Raw genomic sequence first — 17,866 nt, forward strand, 5'->3', positions numbered from 1 at the left:
ATACTAAAATTAAATATACGTTATAATAATTTATATTTAAAATACGAAATAATAAGTAACAATTGAATGTGCCATATAAACCTAGTGTTGCTTCTTCCCCCTATGTCCTACATTATTGAAGAATCAATAATTGAGAATAATATTTAAAATAACAAAGTTAAGTTTAGAAGAATTATCATAACTTTTTATAATGGTTTATTTTTCATATTCCAGTAAGATACTCTAAAAACTTCAATTAAATTGACAGGTGACATTAGCAGAAAGTTCTAACTTGGCAGTAATTTTTAGTGTTGGTAACCCTTTTTTAAAAATGGCTCCTACCCGGAGTGTTCTAGGATTTTTAAATCCAAAAACCTTTAGTACAGTTTTTACAAATTCTTTATCGAAACCATCGTACCGGTTTGTGCATAAATGTAATAGCTGTGACCGATTTTTGGGCGGGCCTGGTATATCAGCGGTGTCTGTAGCTCATAAAAATTGTAAGTTTTACATGCTTCCATTACATCACCGATTTTCAATGTTTTCATTAGTTTCCAGTTCAGTTTCATTACTAGATAAATTTCTTATATTGTAGTGAATACTATCTCTGAACCTTGACCCTTCATAATATGTACTTCTGACATTTTGCGAAATATAACCTCAACTGAAATATTATTCAGATAATTTCGGGAAACATCGGTACATTCATACATCTAACAATCTATACGCTCGGGCGGACTATTACAAAGTTCTGGGCGTGTCTAAGAACGCTTCTGCCAAGGATATCAAGAAGGCTTACTACCAGCTTGCCAAAAAATACCACCCTGATGCAAATAAATCTGACCCTGAGGCTTCGAAGAAATTCCAAGAAGTGTCCGAAGCATATGAGGTAATGTTGAACATTATATCTGTCTTATTAAATAGGAGCAGTAATCTTTTGATTCTTTTGATTTGTTCTTGATAACTAGAGATTAAAACTGTTCACAACCGTCAGCCCATTATTTATTTGCCAATGGGTTTCTAACCAAAACGTGTCATCAACACAGGTTTACATTTTATGAAGCAATTTTTGTTATTAAATCAAAATTTCAATTTCATGACTTACAGATTCTATCAGATGAGAACAAACGCAAACAATATGATACTTACGGAGCAACATCAGAGCAGATGGGAATGGGTGGTGCCCCCGGAGGTACTGACGGTTTCACCCACCAGTGGCAGTACAAGTCCACCATAGACCCTGAGGAGTTGTTCCGGAAGATATTCGGTGATGCGGGATTCAAGAGTGAGGCTTTCAGTGATTTCGCTGAGAGTCAATTTGGTTTCGGAGGAGCTCAGGAAGTAAGTATTTTTAAAATTTATTTATTACTTGTTCCAGTATACTTAACACTATAATTACGATAATTAAAATCTTTAATCACTATGAAGTAAAGCTGAAGAGTTTCTTTGTTTAAATGCATTTATCTTAGGAACTACCAAAAAAATTTTTGTTTTTTCACTAATAGGTAGCTACATTTCTCCTGAGTGCAATAGCAATAGGCTACTTTTTATTTCCAAAAAAATATTTATCACTGAAAAACTTTTTGAACCGGGTTGAGCTGTAGGTAAATATTACAAATTATAGAGAAATGAAATAACAGTCATTTTACTGATAAAAACATAACCACACAAAAATTAAAAAGCATGATAAAAATACTTATTAAACAGCTTAAGTAAATAATTTATTACTAAGTAGAATGAATGTTTGACAAATTTATATTTGTTGTATTAGAAAATTTGTAAGTTTTGTAATCATCAATTTCAAATTTCATATTCCTAATGGAAGGAAAAACAGATATTGGCCTATGGTAAATTAAATTGAATTAAACATTTGTACAATGAAGCCAATATTAAAGTAATTGCAATTTCCAGGTAATAGTTAATCTCCGGTTTACGGAAGCAGCTCGTGGCGTGAATAAAGACATTAATCTGAATGTGGTGGACACCTGTCCAAAATGCCAGGGTTCCCGCTGTGAGCTCGGCACGAAGGCTATCAAATGCACATACTGCAATGGTACTGGCATGGAGACATTTTCCAGAGGTCAGTTCTAAATTATTTTATGGTTTTAATATACATAAAGTACAAAATACATGACAATGGTTTAAGTTCTTCTACCTACATAATGTAGTCAATGGAGCAGCCTGTTATCACAGTCATTGTGTAATACTATTAGTTGATTGTTTTTGTAAGAAATAATTTATTACTTTTTATTTTCGTTTTTATATATTTTTACAATGGAATTTCAAATTTATTTTAATTTGTGGGGTGGCAAACACAGCTAATAAGATATACATATTTTTCAAATTGTAGTATTATATTGTATTCCAAGATTGTGTTTTGAACAGTTCTAAGATTTTATTTAAACCCAGTTCTTCATTTCAGGTCCATTTGTGATGAGATCCACATGTAGACATTGCCATGGTACTAGAATGCTGATTAAATTCCCCTGTGTTGAGTGCGAGGGAAAAGGACAAATGGTAAGAATTAATTTTGGGTACCTTGGAGTTTTTAAAGGTGACAAAATACAGGGTCATTTTAACATTGCATTGATAAATGAAACTGTACACTTGTTTCCTTGAAAACGACACTGTATCAAAAATTATTCTAGTCATAGATGTAAAATAAAAGAATTTAAGTTTCAAACAAAATAATGATAAAACGTTATTTTAATTTTAACATTTGTTGGAGCGGCAATATTATATTATGTTAATACAGAAACACATTAACACACACTAAACTATAAGGCGCACTCAACTATAAAGCAATCAAAAAAATATAAAACTAGAATTTTTGTCGAAATATATTTGTTATTCACAGCAAAGCTAAATATGGGTATGTAGTTTCATTTATTAACGCAATGTATAAATGACCATGTATGTATATTTTTACGTAGTGGCAGGGCTAATTTTCAGACTTATCCCAATACATAACTAATGACATGATAATGCATCACAATTAACTAAAATAAAAAATTTCAGTCTCGTAGATAAGTTATTCTTTGCTTTGCCACAGTTGGGTAAAAAGATAGTAAGCTAATACCGCTGTATTACAGGTACAACGCAAGAAGGTGACAGTTCCTGTGCCAGCGGGCGTGGAGGATGGTCAGACGGTGCGCATGTCCGTTGGTAACAATGAGATCTTCGTCACATTCAAAGTGGAGAGCTCTGCGTACTTCCGACGAGACGGGCCCGATGTTCATACAGATTGTACGGTAAGTAATCTGTACTAATATAAAGCTGAAGAGTTTGTTTCTTTGAACATGCTCAGGAAATATAAACCAGAAATTTTTATTTTTTTTACTAATATGAAGTTATATTGTGCTGTAGTGCTGTACTCTACTTATTATCTCAGTCAAAAAGCTACATTATAACCTTTCAAATTATAATTGGCCTAGGATGTTTATGTTAGCATATTATAAACACAATAAACTTCACCCTTTATTGGAGGGGTAGGCCTGGGAATCAAACCTAGAATATCACAGTATACAACCTGAGTAGGTATGCCGCCACCATACTAATAAGGCGATAGTATAATGCAACAATTTGATATAATGCAAATCCCCATACTCATGTTTGTTTGGACCGTTTTTAATGAGTTTTATTTTTAGATTTCAGTTGCACAAGCCATATTGGGCGGAACAGTCAGGATACAGGGTTTATATGAAGATCACACAATACAGGTCAGTTTAAAACGTTTGACACATTATTTTGGGTTCCCTACTCTAAGAGGGCCGCTAATGGGATTACTGTGGCCCATCTGTCTGTTAAGATACTTTTTCTCAAGAATGCATAGAAATATCAAATTTGAATTTATATTAAATGCTCGGGTCTATTTTCTCTCAGCTGTGAAAAAAACAAACTTGTAAGTCGACGCGATCAAAGATATGACCGTTTATGACTCATATTGTTCGATTTCACAATAGAATAATTTTTTTGCTGTTATTGGTCTTATCTACGCAGAATGTAGGTAGATATTGTAAGTGATCATGAACGTTGCAAAGTCTGTGAAACGTCGGGACTTAAATTATAATATACTAGTTGACCTGACAGACGTTGTCCCGTCTTAATTATGAATTTGCAGCGCGCATTCTGTCAATCGCTGACAGTTATTTCAAACAATTGACAGTTATATAAAATTAATATTTTCGTTATGTTTTCTTAAATTTTCTAATTTTCCGCGCAATTTTTTTAATTTATTCATTCATAAGAACCTTCTCTGGACAACAAACACAAGAAAAAATAATAGTCAAATCGGTCCAGCCGTTCACCCGTGATGGCGTGATTAAGGGAAATGGGGATTCATTTTTATATACATAGATAAAAAACCGCGACGAAATCTGAAAAATAGTTTTATTTCATTGCCTAACATTCGCATAAACATAAGGAATCATTAAACAACATTAATTTATATTGAGTTCGTAAATTATTCAGTGCTAAACCCAATAATCTATTTCCAGGTAACGCCTGGCACATCGTCTCACAGCACGATCCGTTTGTCTCGTAAAGGAATGAAGCGAGTCAGCCAGCACGGTTACGGAGATCACTACGTACATATAAAAATACAGGTGTGTTTGTTTTGTTGAGTACAGATTTAGTTATCTAGCTGCCAAGGTTTTTGTCGACATGCAAGTCATTGTTTTTTATGTCTGGAAGTATTTGACAGTTTATTAGTCTCGAGTAGTTTAGTGTTGGTTTAGATTGTGAAATTGGTTAAGTCCTGAGTTCAAGGCCTTAATTGTTGGGAGTTAAAATTTGAGTTTGATGGTGCAATATAAGATAGTGAAACAGGAATATCACGCAAAGCAAAATTGTAATGGTAGTGTCTATTGCTATGAGGATTCTATATTTATATTTTAATTATGGGTGATTTTAAAATGCATATTTTTTTCAATTTATAGATACCAATAGCATATCAGGTTCACCACTTAATATCTTTACATTGCGACACAGCTGGGTAATTATTTGTAAATATTTAATTTCCAGGTCCCGAAAAGTTTGTCAGCAAAGCAAAAAGCTCTCATGTACGCGTACGCTGAGCTAGAGGACGACACGCCCGGACAGATCCACGGCGTCTCCTACGATAGAGACGGTAAGAAATAACACCGCATTAGATACGCTTCTACCTAACCCGCTGTTGTGTATGCTAGGTTATATGCTTTAGTATTTTAAGGAGAGTAAGATTTTGAATTTGTATGTTAATTATAATACATAAAATGCTTTAAAAAATAATGGGCAATTCGATTATTGGTAGCATTGTGTGCAAATTCCAAAAACATATTTATTTTACAGACAAAACCAAAAATAACGATAGCCAAAACGAACAAATCCATCACACGAACCGCGATAGCGAGGATACGGGCGAAAAGGGGAAAGCTTGGACGTTTTTCGACAGTATGATAGATGCGTATCGCAATAACAAGGCTTTCTTTGTCACCGGTTTTGTGGTGACAGTCATCGCTACTTTACTTTCCATGGCTAACGATCCTTTTGATAGGCATGGGGTTAATGAATTCTTGTTTAAGGCAGAATCGAATCTTGGTAGAGAAATGGATCGTCCGCTAGGCTATGAGAGAGCTATAAAGAAACAGAAAGAACAGTTAGGCGAATTGTATGATGCGTAAAAGTTTTATTGCGGAATGGAATATTGTGTATTTAGATTGTGATAGCATTGACCGAGATATTGACATGTATGTATTTATATGGCACATGTAGGGTTGCCAAAAAAATATTATTCTAATAAAGAATGTATGAAAGCCAAAAAAAAGAAGAGGAAAGTATGTTATGTATGGCATTTATATATTAGCTGTTTACTATTTACGGTAATTAGTGCGACTAAAGCATGTTTCTATTTATGGTATATTTCATTATGAATATAAATATTTTTAATTGTTTGGCAACCTTAAACACACTGTAGTATAAACTTGGCCATTTAACACAAGACTATGGATTAAAATTGAAAAAAAATATTCAATACTATCTTTTTAAATATTATTTATCTTGTTAAATCATTTTATTGTTGTAAATACTTATAAATTTAATTATTACTATAAGTGCTTCATCTTTGAGGCTGAATGTTACCATTATTTTTATTGATATTTAACACATTCTCTTGCATAAAGTCCTAAGATTTCGCTTCAAAACTGGTTTAACATTACACTACGAATTTCAGCATCTTTTATTACTAGTAATTATCAAGGGAATTAATATCGCAAAGATGTGATTGTACGATTAAGTACATTTTTCCAAAGTTTTGTCTTACCAAAAAAGGACAAAATTAGTGTGAAGCCGGTTTCTGTTATTGCTTGTTTCACTTCACATATCCATTAGTATACAGTATTAAGAAATTAATTTTTAAAACTTGTAATTTTTTTTGTAAAGGTAGGTTTCCAATCCTCGCGTCCTAGCGTTGCCGATGCGTTCCTCTGTCTGTCTTATTGAAAGCAGTGACGCGCACAGGGTCACTGGCTTCCGATAAGGTAGACAGAGGCGCGTGTCGAGTTTACGTTTGACGCAATGATCGGAAGCACACCTTAATAGTTTTTTATTTGGCTAAACATCATTGTGAAACAAGCACCCTGTATTCAAATCTGGGTCATTAATGTTTGACTGAGCCTATCAAGTGATAATGGATATAGTATGATGGTAATATAATTTATTGTAAATATTTGTATGAATACATTGTTTTCATGTAATATGTTGTTTCATTTCGAATCCTTTGGCGACCCCCTACACCATCATGCTATAGCCAGGTCTGCAGAATAAATTCAAAACAAATTAATGATCATGTTAATCTTCTTTATAGGAGAAACGATCTAGCTAAAAATTTCGTGAGTTTGATATTTTTATTAGTATTTAAAAATTTTAGTTATCAGTTTTTTTTGTTGACTGTATTAAACAATAAAAACAGTTTGCATAATTGTTGAGAAAATATTATACTCTATTTTGGGACCTAATTTTTTAGTAACACTAGATAGATGGTACTATAAGTAGGTAATAATAATATTCATATGCTATAGACTGGCTTATACATGTAACTTGCGTAGTCTTGGTCTGGAAATATACCATTACAGTAGCGACAATCGTTGATGGTATTGTGGGTCGCAGCCCAAATATCTGATAACTTTGACTTGATAATTACGTCAGTTGCAATTTTACACACAAACATAAAAAAAATGTCTTGTTTTTATACCTCTTGTCAAATCAACGAGAGTGACACAATAGTCTAAACTACAGAGAAATACGCTCTCAAGTAGGAAGGATGACATTCCCAATACTTTACACGAATAATAAACACGTGTACAATTCAACAGGTAAGAAAATATCGATAGCAGAGCCGCAGGACATGGTGGATGCTGTAAAGGAAGCGCTCAAACAGAAGAAATCCATCCCAGGGGCGACTGAAGACGATGATCTGAAGGAGTCGAGAAGCAAGGGCTAATTAGGCGATAAAAATCGGTATAACAGCACGCAATATAAGTGAGAATAGTATGAAACGCTTTGGAAATGATACTCAAGCATATTTATTAGATAAATTATTATTAGTCTATTGGTACAAAATCTTTGCCAGTTTACATTTGGTAACAAATGTGTAAAGCATTGTGGTAAAAAAAACGAAAATATTTAAACATTATTCCCGACTGTACTTACATACAAAAATGTTCAGGTGCGGTTTTTTTATTGCTGTTCTTATTTATATTGCATATGCAAGACTCGAGACGCTAAATCCTCGTAGAAAATAATTCCAATATCAGTTTACTTTCCAGACATATTCGCCTCAAACTGAAATATTTTTGTTAAACTATTTTTGTATGCCAAAAATACAACATCCTATAACGTTTGCGCACGCGTTTTAGCAATTCTGTGATAATATGGTTTATGGGCAAAATAAAGATTTTTCACAAAACAAATTTTTGTTAGCTGACTTTTGAATATTGTTCCAAACATGCGAATAAAATATTTAGCTAAACAAAAACGAATCAATTGATTTACTGCTGTATATAGCCGTTGACTAGTTTGTAGGAAATGGTAGATAAATAAACAATGAAATTAAAATGGTATTTTTATTTATAAGGTTCCGATAATAATACATATTATATTATAGGGGTCACTACGAAATAAAATGGGCCCCCTTTTTTTGTAGTAATACCCTACAATAATAATTTCTAGTTTGTTGCATATGGATGTTTTGTATCCGACTTGATAATGCAGAGGCCACTGGCCCACTACTACACATAATGAAAATTAATATGCAACGTACAGCTATTTTCATTAAATGATCCTAATCTCAATCTACAATCCGATTCCGAGAATGAACCAATCAGAACAACTCATTTGAAAACATGTCAAAAAAACCTGTGTTTTGATTGGTCCAATTTTTAAGATAGATCAAAAATGGCAGTGGCTCGTTTCTATAAGACAGTATCCAATAACCGTTGTGTTTTCATTTCGATTTTCCGAACCTCAGTTTACAGTTATACGATTATCCGGATTACCAGCCGTGAGCCACGAATTAAAGCCTCTTTAGCTTATTTCATTACAGAAAAATTTTTACTGGCAAGGAAAAAAATATGCAATTCATCTATTATTCTCTGACTGACTATACACCCAGACATTGTTATGCGTGTTGTCAGTAGTTTATATGGTCTTTGGAGTAGAGATATATTTGTTGCCAGAATAATGCTGTCATTATTAAGCGTCGAGGTTTCCATATATATTATAACTCTGCGTCGAGGGCCAGAAACTAATCGAGGCATACACGTCTCTAGTTGGTTGATATTATATTTTGACTACGGTGTTATAATTATCTTTGCTACAGTGTACATTTTCGAGCTCAATGTGGATATAAATAAAAACTATGGACTTATCAAAATATATGTTTGCCATAGAAATGTTGTATCGTCATTTAAAAATTCCAATTTCAAAATAAACAATTGACGGTAAGTATTTCAGTCTTCGATTTTCTCAATATCGAATAGTCTGTATTTCTCGCTCATGCAGTTAACGGCTGGGCTGTTGTGTCGTTTGATGGTGGCAAGCATACAGGCCAGCAAAGTCATGGCGCCTTCCACGTAAAATCCGTACAGTACACGCACGAAACTTTTTACCTAGAATAAGAAAAATATTTAGCATTTGCTCTAAGACTTAAAATGTAAAAAAAATTGAATGCGCCATAATGTGGAGTAAATCTTTTATACATTTGAATGACATTTTATATATGGATAAACCTAATTCTAAAGAATAATTTATAGGACAAAATAATTTTGAATACGTCGATAATGTATGGGACTTTAGTTATCCTAACTACTCTGAGATTAGAGAAAAAACTGCTACCACATGACGCTTTTCTGTCAGACATTAACTTGGTCATGTAAAAAGTGTGAGCTGTACATTACTTGCCACATAAAAGCGAAATCATAGGCACTAATAGAAGAGGCAGGGTGGTGGTAAAAAAATACTAATCCACGAGAATTGATAACCCCGTAACTTCCAATTCGTGAAAGCTGAGGTTTATAGGTACTTACGTGTTCCAACCCGCCACTAGTGGTGAACTCCAGCGGAAACATGACCACTTCGAGCGGTTCTTTGTCGCGCAGTACGCCAAAAGCAACAGCGCCGGTCACGTAGTACGCCGTCATTGCCAAAGGTACGCAGCGACATGCGAACAGTACGCCGATTACACGCTAAAAGATAATTACTCAATAAAATTGGGTCAGCACTACATGCTTAACTTAAAATTTTACCTAAAACTAGAAATTCTGGCAAATATAATATTCTACAGAGGTCTGAGAAGTGGCGTAATTAGTTGATCAATAGAGTAAGTGCAATAAAATTGGCCCTCTCGGCCTAATATCTAAGGTTAAACTGATGCGATAGAAAAAGTCTTGAACAGCGCTATACAGTGTTATTGCGAAATGATGACTCCGAATTCGTGGTATTCTGTCACTACCGCACCGCGACTTCATAATCATTTTACGGACTCACCATGATTTTCCTGCGAAAGTTACACATTTTTGAAGTCTTTAATACTTCCGAATTTCTGCTGCAGTTAGGACTCCCTGAAACAGAACACTATTAGACCAATGCTTATTTTTGCTCCTCAAAGATTCGAGTTTCGTGGTAAATTGTGCGGACATTTAGAGCCCTTTATACTTTTTCTAAGGTTTCTTATGACGACATGATATAAACTAATAACAAGTAAATTATTTTCTTTATCATCTTAATGTGTAAGAATATAAGTGTAAGAAATGTGCTATATTAACGTTTCATAATATAATAAACAAACCGAGTAAATAAAATAAATTCAATGAAGAAAATTCGAGTATTTTATGTGATCCCAGGGATTATATCTACCTACGTATTAAATGATATTAACTTTTCCATTGAATTCTCGGTGGGCCGAGTTTTCTTTGTATTTAACCGTTTTTATAAATATTTTGGGCTTAGTGGGATAACGGGGCACAAAAGGTTTATTTTTATTCTCACACGCTTGTCTCATGCCGCGCATTTATTAATTTCGTTTTGCCTTCGAGTTTTTAAAGTATATTTTTCCAAGCTGTTTTGATTGTAAGTGGTCATAATACTTTATTCTGATAGAATATATACGAGTGAAAACTTAAGCATGCTGCGGACTGCAGACTCATAATTTTCTATTATGGCCGGGCCATCAATATAATGTTGTATTTCCGTGGCGTAGTTGCAATGTGTATGCGTAACGAGTACAACTATTGCGCTAAGGTCCTAGCTTAAAATCCTGGGACGCGTTAAAAATTATTGTGATTGGGATTGTCCGTCTTAAATATTACCCAACCGCAGCTTGAAGTCAGGAAGTTGATGGTGTGATAACTCTGTATATGGGAAAGCACGTAAAGCCTTAGTCCTGCCTGATTTCTATCCGGTAAAGTTGGATTGCCTTCTCACCAGAAAATGAGGGTGAAGGAATAGACAGTGCACCTGTGTATGTTTGTGTGTGCGCCCACACTTGTGACTATAATATCTCCTGCGTACCTGGCTGATCATCGAATTTCGACCAGAAGGGATTAATTCCTATTGTCTATAGGTTGCATACGAATATTTCAGTGCAATATGGTCATTTAGAAAAGTAGTATTATAATATTTTGACCACTTTACCGCAGCCGTGACGGCTTTCCAACTCCCACTATTCAATAGCTCGTAAAAAACAGTAAACATTATAACTACTAGCTCTCTGCGTTCATAATATTCAAAATTTATTTTAGAGATCCCTTGATTACGTACACTAAACTTTGTTGTTAGACGAGTGCTGGCAGATTTAATGTTAAGCTATTAGTGCGTGGGCGAAATTGGGATTTAAATCTAAAATCCTTGCTAAGTGGATAAATATAGCTTTGTTTATTTTGGATAGTGTATTGTGAAAATGCAAATTTTAATGATGGGATTAAGTATTCAATACTTTCTATGGGATTTATTTCTCTTAACATCAGGGCCCATATTCTGTATGATAGTGTAAACACGTAACGCGGCCGTGTCATGTTATCTTCGAGAAATGTGCGTGGAATGGTATTCTGTAAGCCAAATTTCTATAGTCCTAAACATGATGCGTTGCGTTCCGTGCTTGTTACACACTGTTAAAATAACGTGCGGGGTAGAGAACAAGGCCCCAGGTGTAGTTATACCACTTTGCCGAGCCACAATAAAAAAAATTGATGGCGTATTTCGTATCGATTTGGTAGGTAATCATATCGCGTTATTTATAGAAATAATTGTTGTTGCATTTTTTTTTGTCAATCATACGAGTATGCTACAGAAAAGTATTATAATTCAAGTATGATCGGAGTTATGAGTTTTGGGGTAGTTACCACAAATCCACCGTAGATGCGGTCATTAATAAAATTATTCAATCACTAAGTGATATACTACTTTAATAACACAAACTTTAATATCATTAGGGATAATATTTAGTAAATGCTATAACTTGGGCTAGACATACTTGATGCGGTAACTTGTTAACCTTAATTTTATTCGTGTTATATTTTGAGGGCCGTAGATGTAAATCCATTGCGCTCAGAAGTGCTCTGTCCAATGATATGCTGTTTAGTTTAAGTCCCGATTGTTAGCGGTTAAATCATTATTTTTATAAAAAGATCCTACCCTATGTGATTGGTTCACTAATATTATCGTTAGTAGGTAAGGTCAATGGATTTTAATCCACCTACGGGGCTATATCCGTCTTTATGCAATCACAGGAGTTCTAATCGAAGGACATACTTAAAGATTATAACACGGTTACATTCAATTATGACACATATTTTTATTCAATCTGGAACAAAGGAAAGTGTGGAATTACACCAGAAATAATTATCTATAACAGCCGTCAACAAAACAGTCTGTGTTTTACCAAATACGTACAAAGGTTATTTTATATACGTGTTTACGTCATTAATACTTAAAATTCCCCTGGTCAAGCTCCCGTTACTTCAATTCCAGTAAAATAACAAGGGAATGTTCATATAAAGTGAGGATATTGTGTGGGCTGAAACGTTTCCCTGACAGGCTTGTTAGTAAACATTGCGGTGCAGCGCAGTCGCTAAAATATTTACCGATACCCGATACCCACGATATTGCTGCAAAATGTCAACGATGCTACAATATCGTTGTTTATTATTTTAAAAGTACACTGTTGTAATAAAATACTCATAGCACTATATAACTTTTTTAATTTATTTTTTTTGGGTGTCGTACCCCGCAGTCAACACCTGGTGAAACCCGCGAATGGGTTACTTGAATCACCCGGCTTAACGATTGCCAGGTCCTGGAGGAAATGCGGGAGGGGACAGCTGGAAAGGAAGTGTGTAGGCAAGATAAGGAAACCTCTTAGGTGGAAGGAGGGGAGAAGGCTAAGAACTGTTCGCAAGCCCTTATAGGGCTCAATGCGAATTGGCAACCATGAGGTATACACAGTTAACTGTGTGTCTAAGACCGCGACAAATGTTCCCCCGTGCATGCGCGTGCATTCAGTGTGGAGACCGAGTGTACAAGATTGCCTCGGGCAGGGGGGGGGGTGAACTTATTTCAATTAAGGAGGACTATTCCGTCTACGGGGGCTTATCCGTCTTTTTGTAATTACGCGCATTCGTGTCGAAGGTCAGCTATATAGGTAAAATAGTATTACATCTCTTGTGTACGTATACGGCTATCAAAACTGTCCTTCCATTAGAACGTCCGTAATTGCAAAAAGACGGATTCCCCCCCGTAGACGGGAAAGGGCCCCTCGAATATACTTATATATATTGACCTCTATACTAGCTTAAGTTATATCCATTTAAGTTACGAGCAACCTTTTCAGTGTTTCTTATCTCGTTTTCGACTTTCTTCAAGCCGGCCCACAAAGAATACTTATATCGAGTTCTTTGTTTTACCATAAAAGTACGGAGTAGGCGGTCTAATAATTTAATTAGAAATGATGTATACTGTTATCTTTAGTGATGGAATATTAACCATATTCATGAAGCGTTCTGCTTGCGGCTTGAATCCCCTAATCGAAATATGTGAAGGTTCCGATAATATAATGTACTAGTAAATCTACATCAATATTAAAAAGATTAAAATTTTGTAAGTGGGGTTTATCTTTGCAACTGGTCATACAATTCAAAAAAACATTTAACTAATCAACTATATTTCCCTTCATAGCTATACGGTATATTTATACCAGAAACAAATTTTAACAGCAACGAAACCGATCAATTTGTTTTCAATAACTTCAATACACTCGGTTGGTCTAAAATCGGAGTTAAATTACCAGAATGTGTGTTCAAATTAAACGCGTCGCATACGGTACGTGTCACTGAGTGCCTGGAATACAGTTTATTGCATAACTACGGTTTGCTTTGCGTTTACCCACATCTATCAGAATTTATCGGTGTTTGAATATATGGTATGGACGGTAATTTTTTATTTAGTGTCCATTTAATTACAACATAATTAACAGAGAAGTATGTCAGAATCGTGCATTGGCAAACCATAGTCTCTGCCTACTCCTATGGATAGAGGCGTGATACTATGTATGTATGTATAATAACCAAAATATTGTTTAACGCAAAATGGCCAGTAAATCGAAAAATTTGTAATTTCTTTCACTACAAGTAGTCTTTGTTATTACTAGTGAATAGTTAATATGAGCTCTGTTTTATATACTGTCCCACTGTTGGGCACGGGCCTCCTCTACTACTGAGAGGGATTAGGACTTAGTCCACCACGCTGGCCTAGTGCGGATTGGTAGACTTTACACACCTTCGAAATTCCTATAGAGAACTTCTAAGGTGATCAGGTTTCCTCACGATGTTTTAAGTAAATAGTTGATATGCTGTATTTAGCTTTTGCTCACAGCTTCACTGGTTTATGATTCGGTTTATGACAAAGATTTTAAAAGGTAGACTATATTTTTTTGGGTTTCAAACTTACTCCATAAGAAATTTGACCAAAATTAGTTATGCCATGAAACAAAAATGGACAGAGTTAATTTCGCATTTACAATATTGATATTATGTATCAATACACTCAGCGAATCACGTTTTCCAGCGTGTGGTAGAAAGGTTTTGTAGGCTGGTATAATTCTAGCAACCATAGAAGGTTATAATGTAGGTTTGAAAGTCTTTTATTGAACGTTTTTTATTTTATTACTCGTACTTACTAGAAAAATCTTTTCAATATAATTCAAGCCGTGGCTTGTAAAGTAAAAATTTACCTTCACATGAGTGCACCACCGCAAGTTGAAAAATATTGTAATAGAGTTTTCCAACCACTGCGTAGATGAAAGCAAGGCGATTTAAAATAGTTTACTTACTGGAAATCCAGGTGCGGATCGTAGGGGTAAAGTTATGGGCATCATGACCCTTAATAGTTAAGGAAAATATTTCTAACATAAAAATATTTTTATACAATACTACCTTTTGCTCGCGACTCCCCGAAAAACATTTTTTCCGGTATGCAGATTTCCTTATGATGTTTTTTTTCACCGTTAATGCAAACGATATAATATATTTCACAAAGTATACCCACATAATTTGAGAAAAGTCACAGGTGTGTGTCCTTGGGTTTTGAGCCTGCGGACTTTCGTCTCGGCAGTCCGTTTCACAACCAATTAAGCCATTGCAGCTTCATACATTAGTGAGTATCGATGAAATAAGTCCAGGTAAACATTCTCCGTAGGATGTTATGTTTATAATGTACAATGCATAATTATTTTCGATAAATCATTACGATTTATCAGTAGTAATAAATCACAAGCATAGTATTTCAATCAAATATGGAGTTTCAGAAATTTCTTATCCTATTTCTACAATGAACCGCTTTCTTGTCTCATTACAGGTAACTAGTAGTATAATGCTCATGATTTTGAAATTCGCAAATATTTCAATTGCTAGGGAATATAAATTGTCTCCTGTAGGTGCCGGAATAAATCCTGTGTTATATAGAAAGGTGGTAATATTTTAAACCTTTTGTCCCACCAAATACGCATTTTTTAAATATATTTTTATACATTGGTTAATAGTAATCCGACACGCATGGGTGGATATAATCTAGATTGTAAAAGAAATCGTGCGTAAAATCTAGTTATAAACGAAGCTAGCATAGTAAACGTAATTCCCAAAGTTATTTAAATTAAATTCGCTTCAAGTACCTTGGAAACCGCAGCTCTGTTAGCATTGGGAGGCGTAAGGGACTTACGTTTAGTGGATTTAACATACCTTTTTTATTATCAAGACCCGTTTTTCCTTCCACGAGTGGATTTTTATCTTGAATTTTCCTTCTTAATCTGTCTATAAATGATTCCACGTGAACGTTAACACATGTACTCATGTTAACCACTGGAAATGATTTTACCATTACATTTTATTAGTTCATATATTTACAGGGAATGGAATGGATATTGGATTTTATTTTTGCACATATTAAAAGACTTTATTGGAAAACCGTTGGATGTCGTGATTTTCAAAACTGCTTAACTCTATAAGCCGTTTGGCCAGACTCCAAGTTACAGTTACCATTTCAAAACGTAGTTGAGGATTTTCAATGACATCTTACTAGAATTGGACTTACTAAGATATATATGCGTTGGTACTGCTAATAAAGCGTAAATTAAAGCTGATGTTCTGCCCCATAGCGTCTGTGGTACCGGGGCGCCAAAACCTGTAACCAAAACGCAATCTCATGTTTATTTCTGGCACGTTAAGCAGGGGTGGAAGTACTACACCCATAGTTTACCGACCATATATTGACAGTTGGCAGGCTATCTAAGTGCCCGCCCTGTGGAATGGGGGCGTTTGGAGAATTCCACCACGGTATCCCCTGCCTGTCGTAAGAGGCGACTAATAGGGGCCACGAAGGGGGTCGTCGGCGGGCAGCAGGGGGCTGTCCGCCCTAGTGCATTTTTGTGCATTTTTGCACATCTTTCGGTTGACCTCCGGGATGGACGGCAGTGTGCTGTTGTCCTGACACTGCCGTAGACGCCGAGGGCGTCCTTCGGTGCGCGGGGGCTTCTGAGCCCCCCCCTCCCCATAGGAGACGGGCCGCAAGGCGGCACCGCGCAGGGGCGGCTGCGGTCGCAGACTAGACACTTCAACGTCAGAGGAAGCCCGCAGCCGTCCCTAATGCGCCGAAGAGGGCCACCGCGGAGTTTTAGCTGGTAGGCCGTGCATAGGTTAAGTTGTATATAGGGTTAGGGACTCGGCCCGGCGGTCGCCCGAAGGTCGTCATCAAATCCGGGCGGCTCAACGCCGGGCCGTAAGGCACGGTTACCCCAGCATAACCGCTCAGTCGCCCCCCACGAAGGCTGGGCGGTAGTAATAAGGTACTTCCTAAAAAAAAAAGACTATCTAAGTGCAATAAGATACCAAGGGGCCGTTCCGTATGCGCTGAAGAAGGCTACCGCAGGTTTTGGTTGGTATGCCGTAAGGTATAATAGGGTTAGCGACTCGGGCCAATTCTCGATTGCATGATGCTACTCTTAAGTGTTGACATTGGACCGTAAGACTGGTTAAACCGATGTATCCATTCCGCTTACCCCCTAGTGGTGATAGCGACAACGCGTTTTTTCTGTACCAGAAATAGGCCAATTGACAGTGGTTTTTTTTTATGTGCTAAGTTTCATACATATAACCTGAATATTATTCTCCGGCTTGTGAAGCTAGTTTCAATATTTCGAAAAAAATTATCGCTAAGTCAATTAGCGTACTAACCATCCCATTTTTTACGTCAATTCATTTTTTGTTCCAATCCCGGCAACCTGAATGTTTCCTTTCGATCGAACAATTCACTTTTTGATTTAAACCTATATTACACGCCAGTCAAAGTTTTACACCTAAAAACTGACTGCAATATGTTTGCAATGAGGAAACATATTATGTCATACCAATATCTCAAAAAGATTAAACAAAATAAAACCAATTTTCATAATATATTTATACATTCTGTAACACGAATAGCCTACAAAGGTACACTTTATGTTCTCCAATGGAATAAAAACATTGAATGTTATCATTTGTCTCGGAATAGGGTCCTTCGTCTTATTTATCTTATCTATGTAATTACGTTGTGTTATATATACATTATTATTATCTTTCTGAACCGCGTATGGTAAATTGAAATCGAATCTTCCTTTTGTTTTGGACACCTTACATGGTTTGAGGTGGTTAACACTCATTCTGTTAACATTGGATATTTAATAATAATATTTTTTTATTGTAAATAACCGAATTTGTTTACAATTTCAATGGTTACAAATTACAAGTTTAGTATGAAAAACAAAAAAATAACATATGTCAGAGGTACCCAAACTAGGCTAGGCCTGTACCTTGGGTTACCAGAAACAATT

The 17,866-nt window shown here is 35.5% G+C and overlaps 2 protein-coding genes across 4 annotated transcripts in view; one reads left to right on the top strand and one right to left on the bottom strand.

The window, feature by feature from the left end:
• Positions 1–263: 263 nt before the first annotated feature.
• On the top strand, positions 264–8,070 carry LOC115441382 (protein tumorous imaginal discs, mitochondrial). Of its 2 annotated transcripts, none has more exons than XM_030166161.2 (10): positions 264–479; positions 660–868; positions 1,087–1,320; positions 1,891–2,059; positions 2,402–2,496; positions 3,072–3,230; positions 3,627–3,698; positions 4,476–4,583; positions 5,002–5,107; positions 7,329–8,070. In XM_030166161.2, exons 1-10 carry the CDS (start codon positions 311–313, stop codon positions 7,454–7,456), a joined length of 1,449 nt encoding a protein of 482 aa, XP_030022021.2. In that variant the 5' UTR covers positions 264–310; the 3' UTR covers positions 7,457–8,070. The 2 variants fall into 2 exon arrangements, with proteins under 2 accessions (XP_030022021.2, XP_030022020.2); XM_030166160.2 differs by lacking the exon at positions 7,329–8,070 and adding an exon at positions 5,308–6,710 and having other exon boundaries at positions 311–479.
• The window catches only part of LOC115441385, a 31,029-nt gene continuing 20,685 nt past the window's right edge, over positions 7,523–17,866 (bottom strand). For both annotated transcript variants that reach the window (XM_030166165.2, XM_030166164.2), the window contains exons 5-9: positions 16,093–16,182; positions 15,741–15,860; positions 10,000–10,073; positions 9,540–9,698; positions 7,523–9,122 (exon numbers count right to left, since the gene is read on the bottom strand). In XM_030166165.2, coding sequence (XP_030022025.2) covers positions 8,964–9,122; positions 9,540–9,698; positions 10,000–10,073; positions 15,741–15,860; positions 16,093–16,182 — 602 coding nt within the window. In that variant the 3' untranslated portion in view covers positions 7,523–8,963. The remainder of the gene's footprint in view (positions 9,123–9,539; positions 9,699–9,999; positions 10,074–15,740; positions 15,861–16,092; positions 16,183–17,866) is intronic.

Source organism: Manduca sexta, chromosome 7 (genome assembly GCF_014839805.1).
Source record: "Manduca sexta isolate Smith_Timp_Sample1 chromosome 7, JHU_Msex_v1.0, whole genome shotgun sequence".
In the NCBI taxonomy this organism is placed as follows: domain Eukaryota; kingdom Metazoa; phylum Arthropoda; class Insecta; order Lepidoptera; family Sphingidae; genus Manduca; species Manduca sexta.

Coding starts and splice junctions, on each gene's coding strand:
- LOC115441382 (XM_030166160.2), top strand. CDS start 311: ATGGCTCCTACCCGGAGTGTTCTAGGATTTTTAAATCCAAAAACCTTT. Junction 480..659: donor GTCTGTAGCTCATAAAAATT/GTAAGTTTTACA, acceptor AATATTATTCAG/ATAATTTCGGGAAACATCGG. Junction 5,108..5,307: donor CGTCTCCTACGATAGAGACG/GTAAGAAATAAC, acceptor TTTATTTTACAG/ACAAAACCAAAAATAACGAT.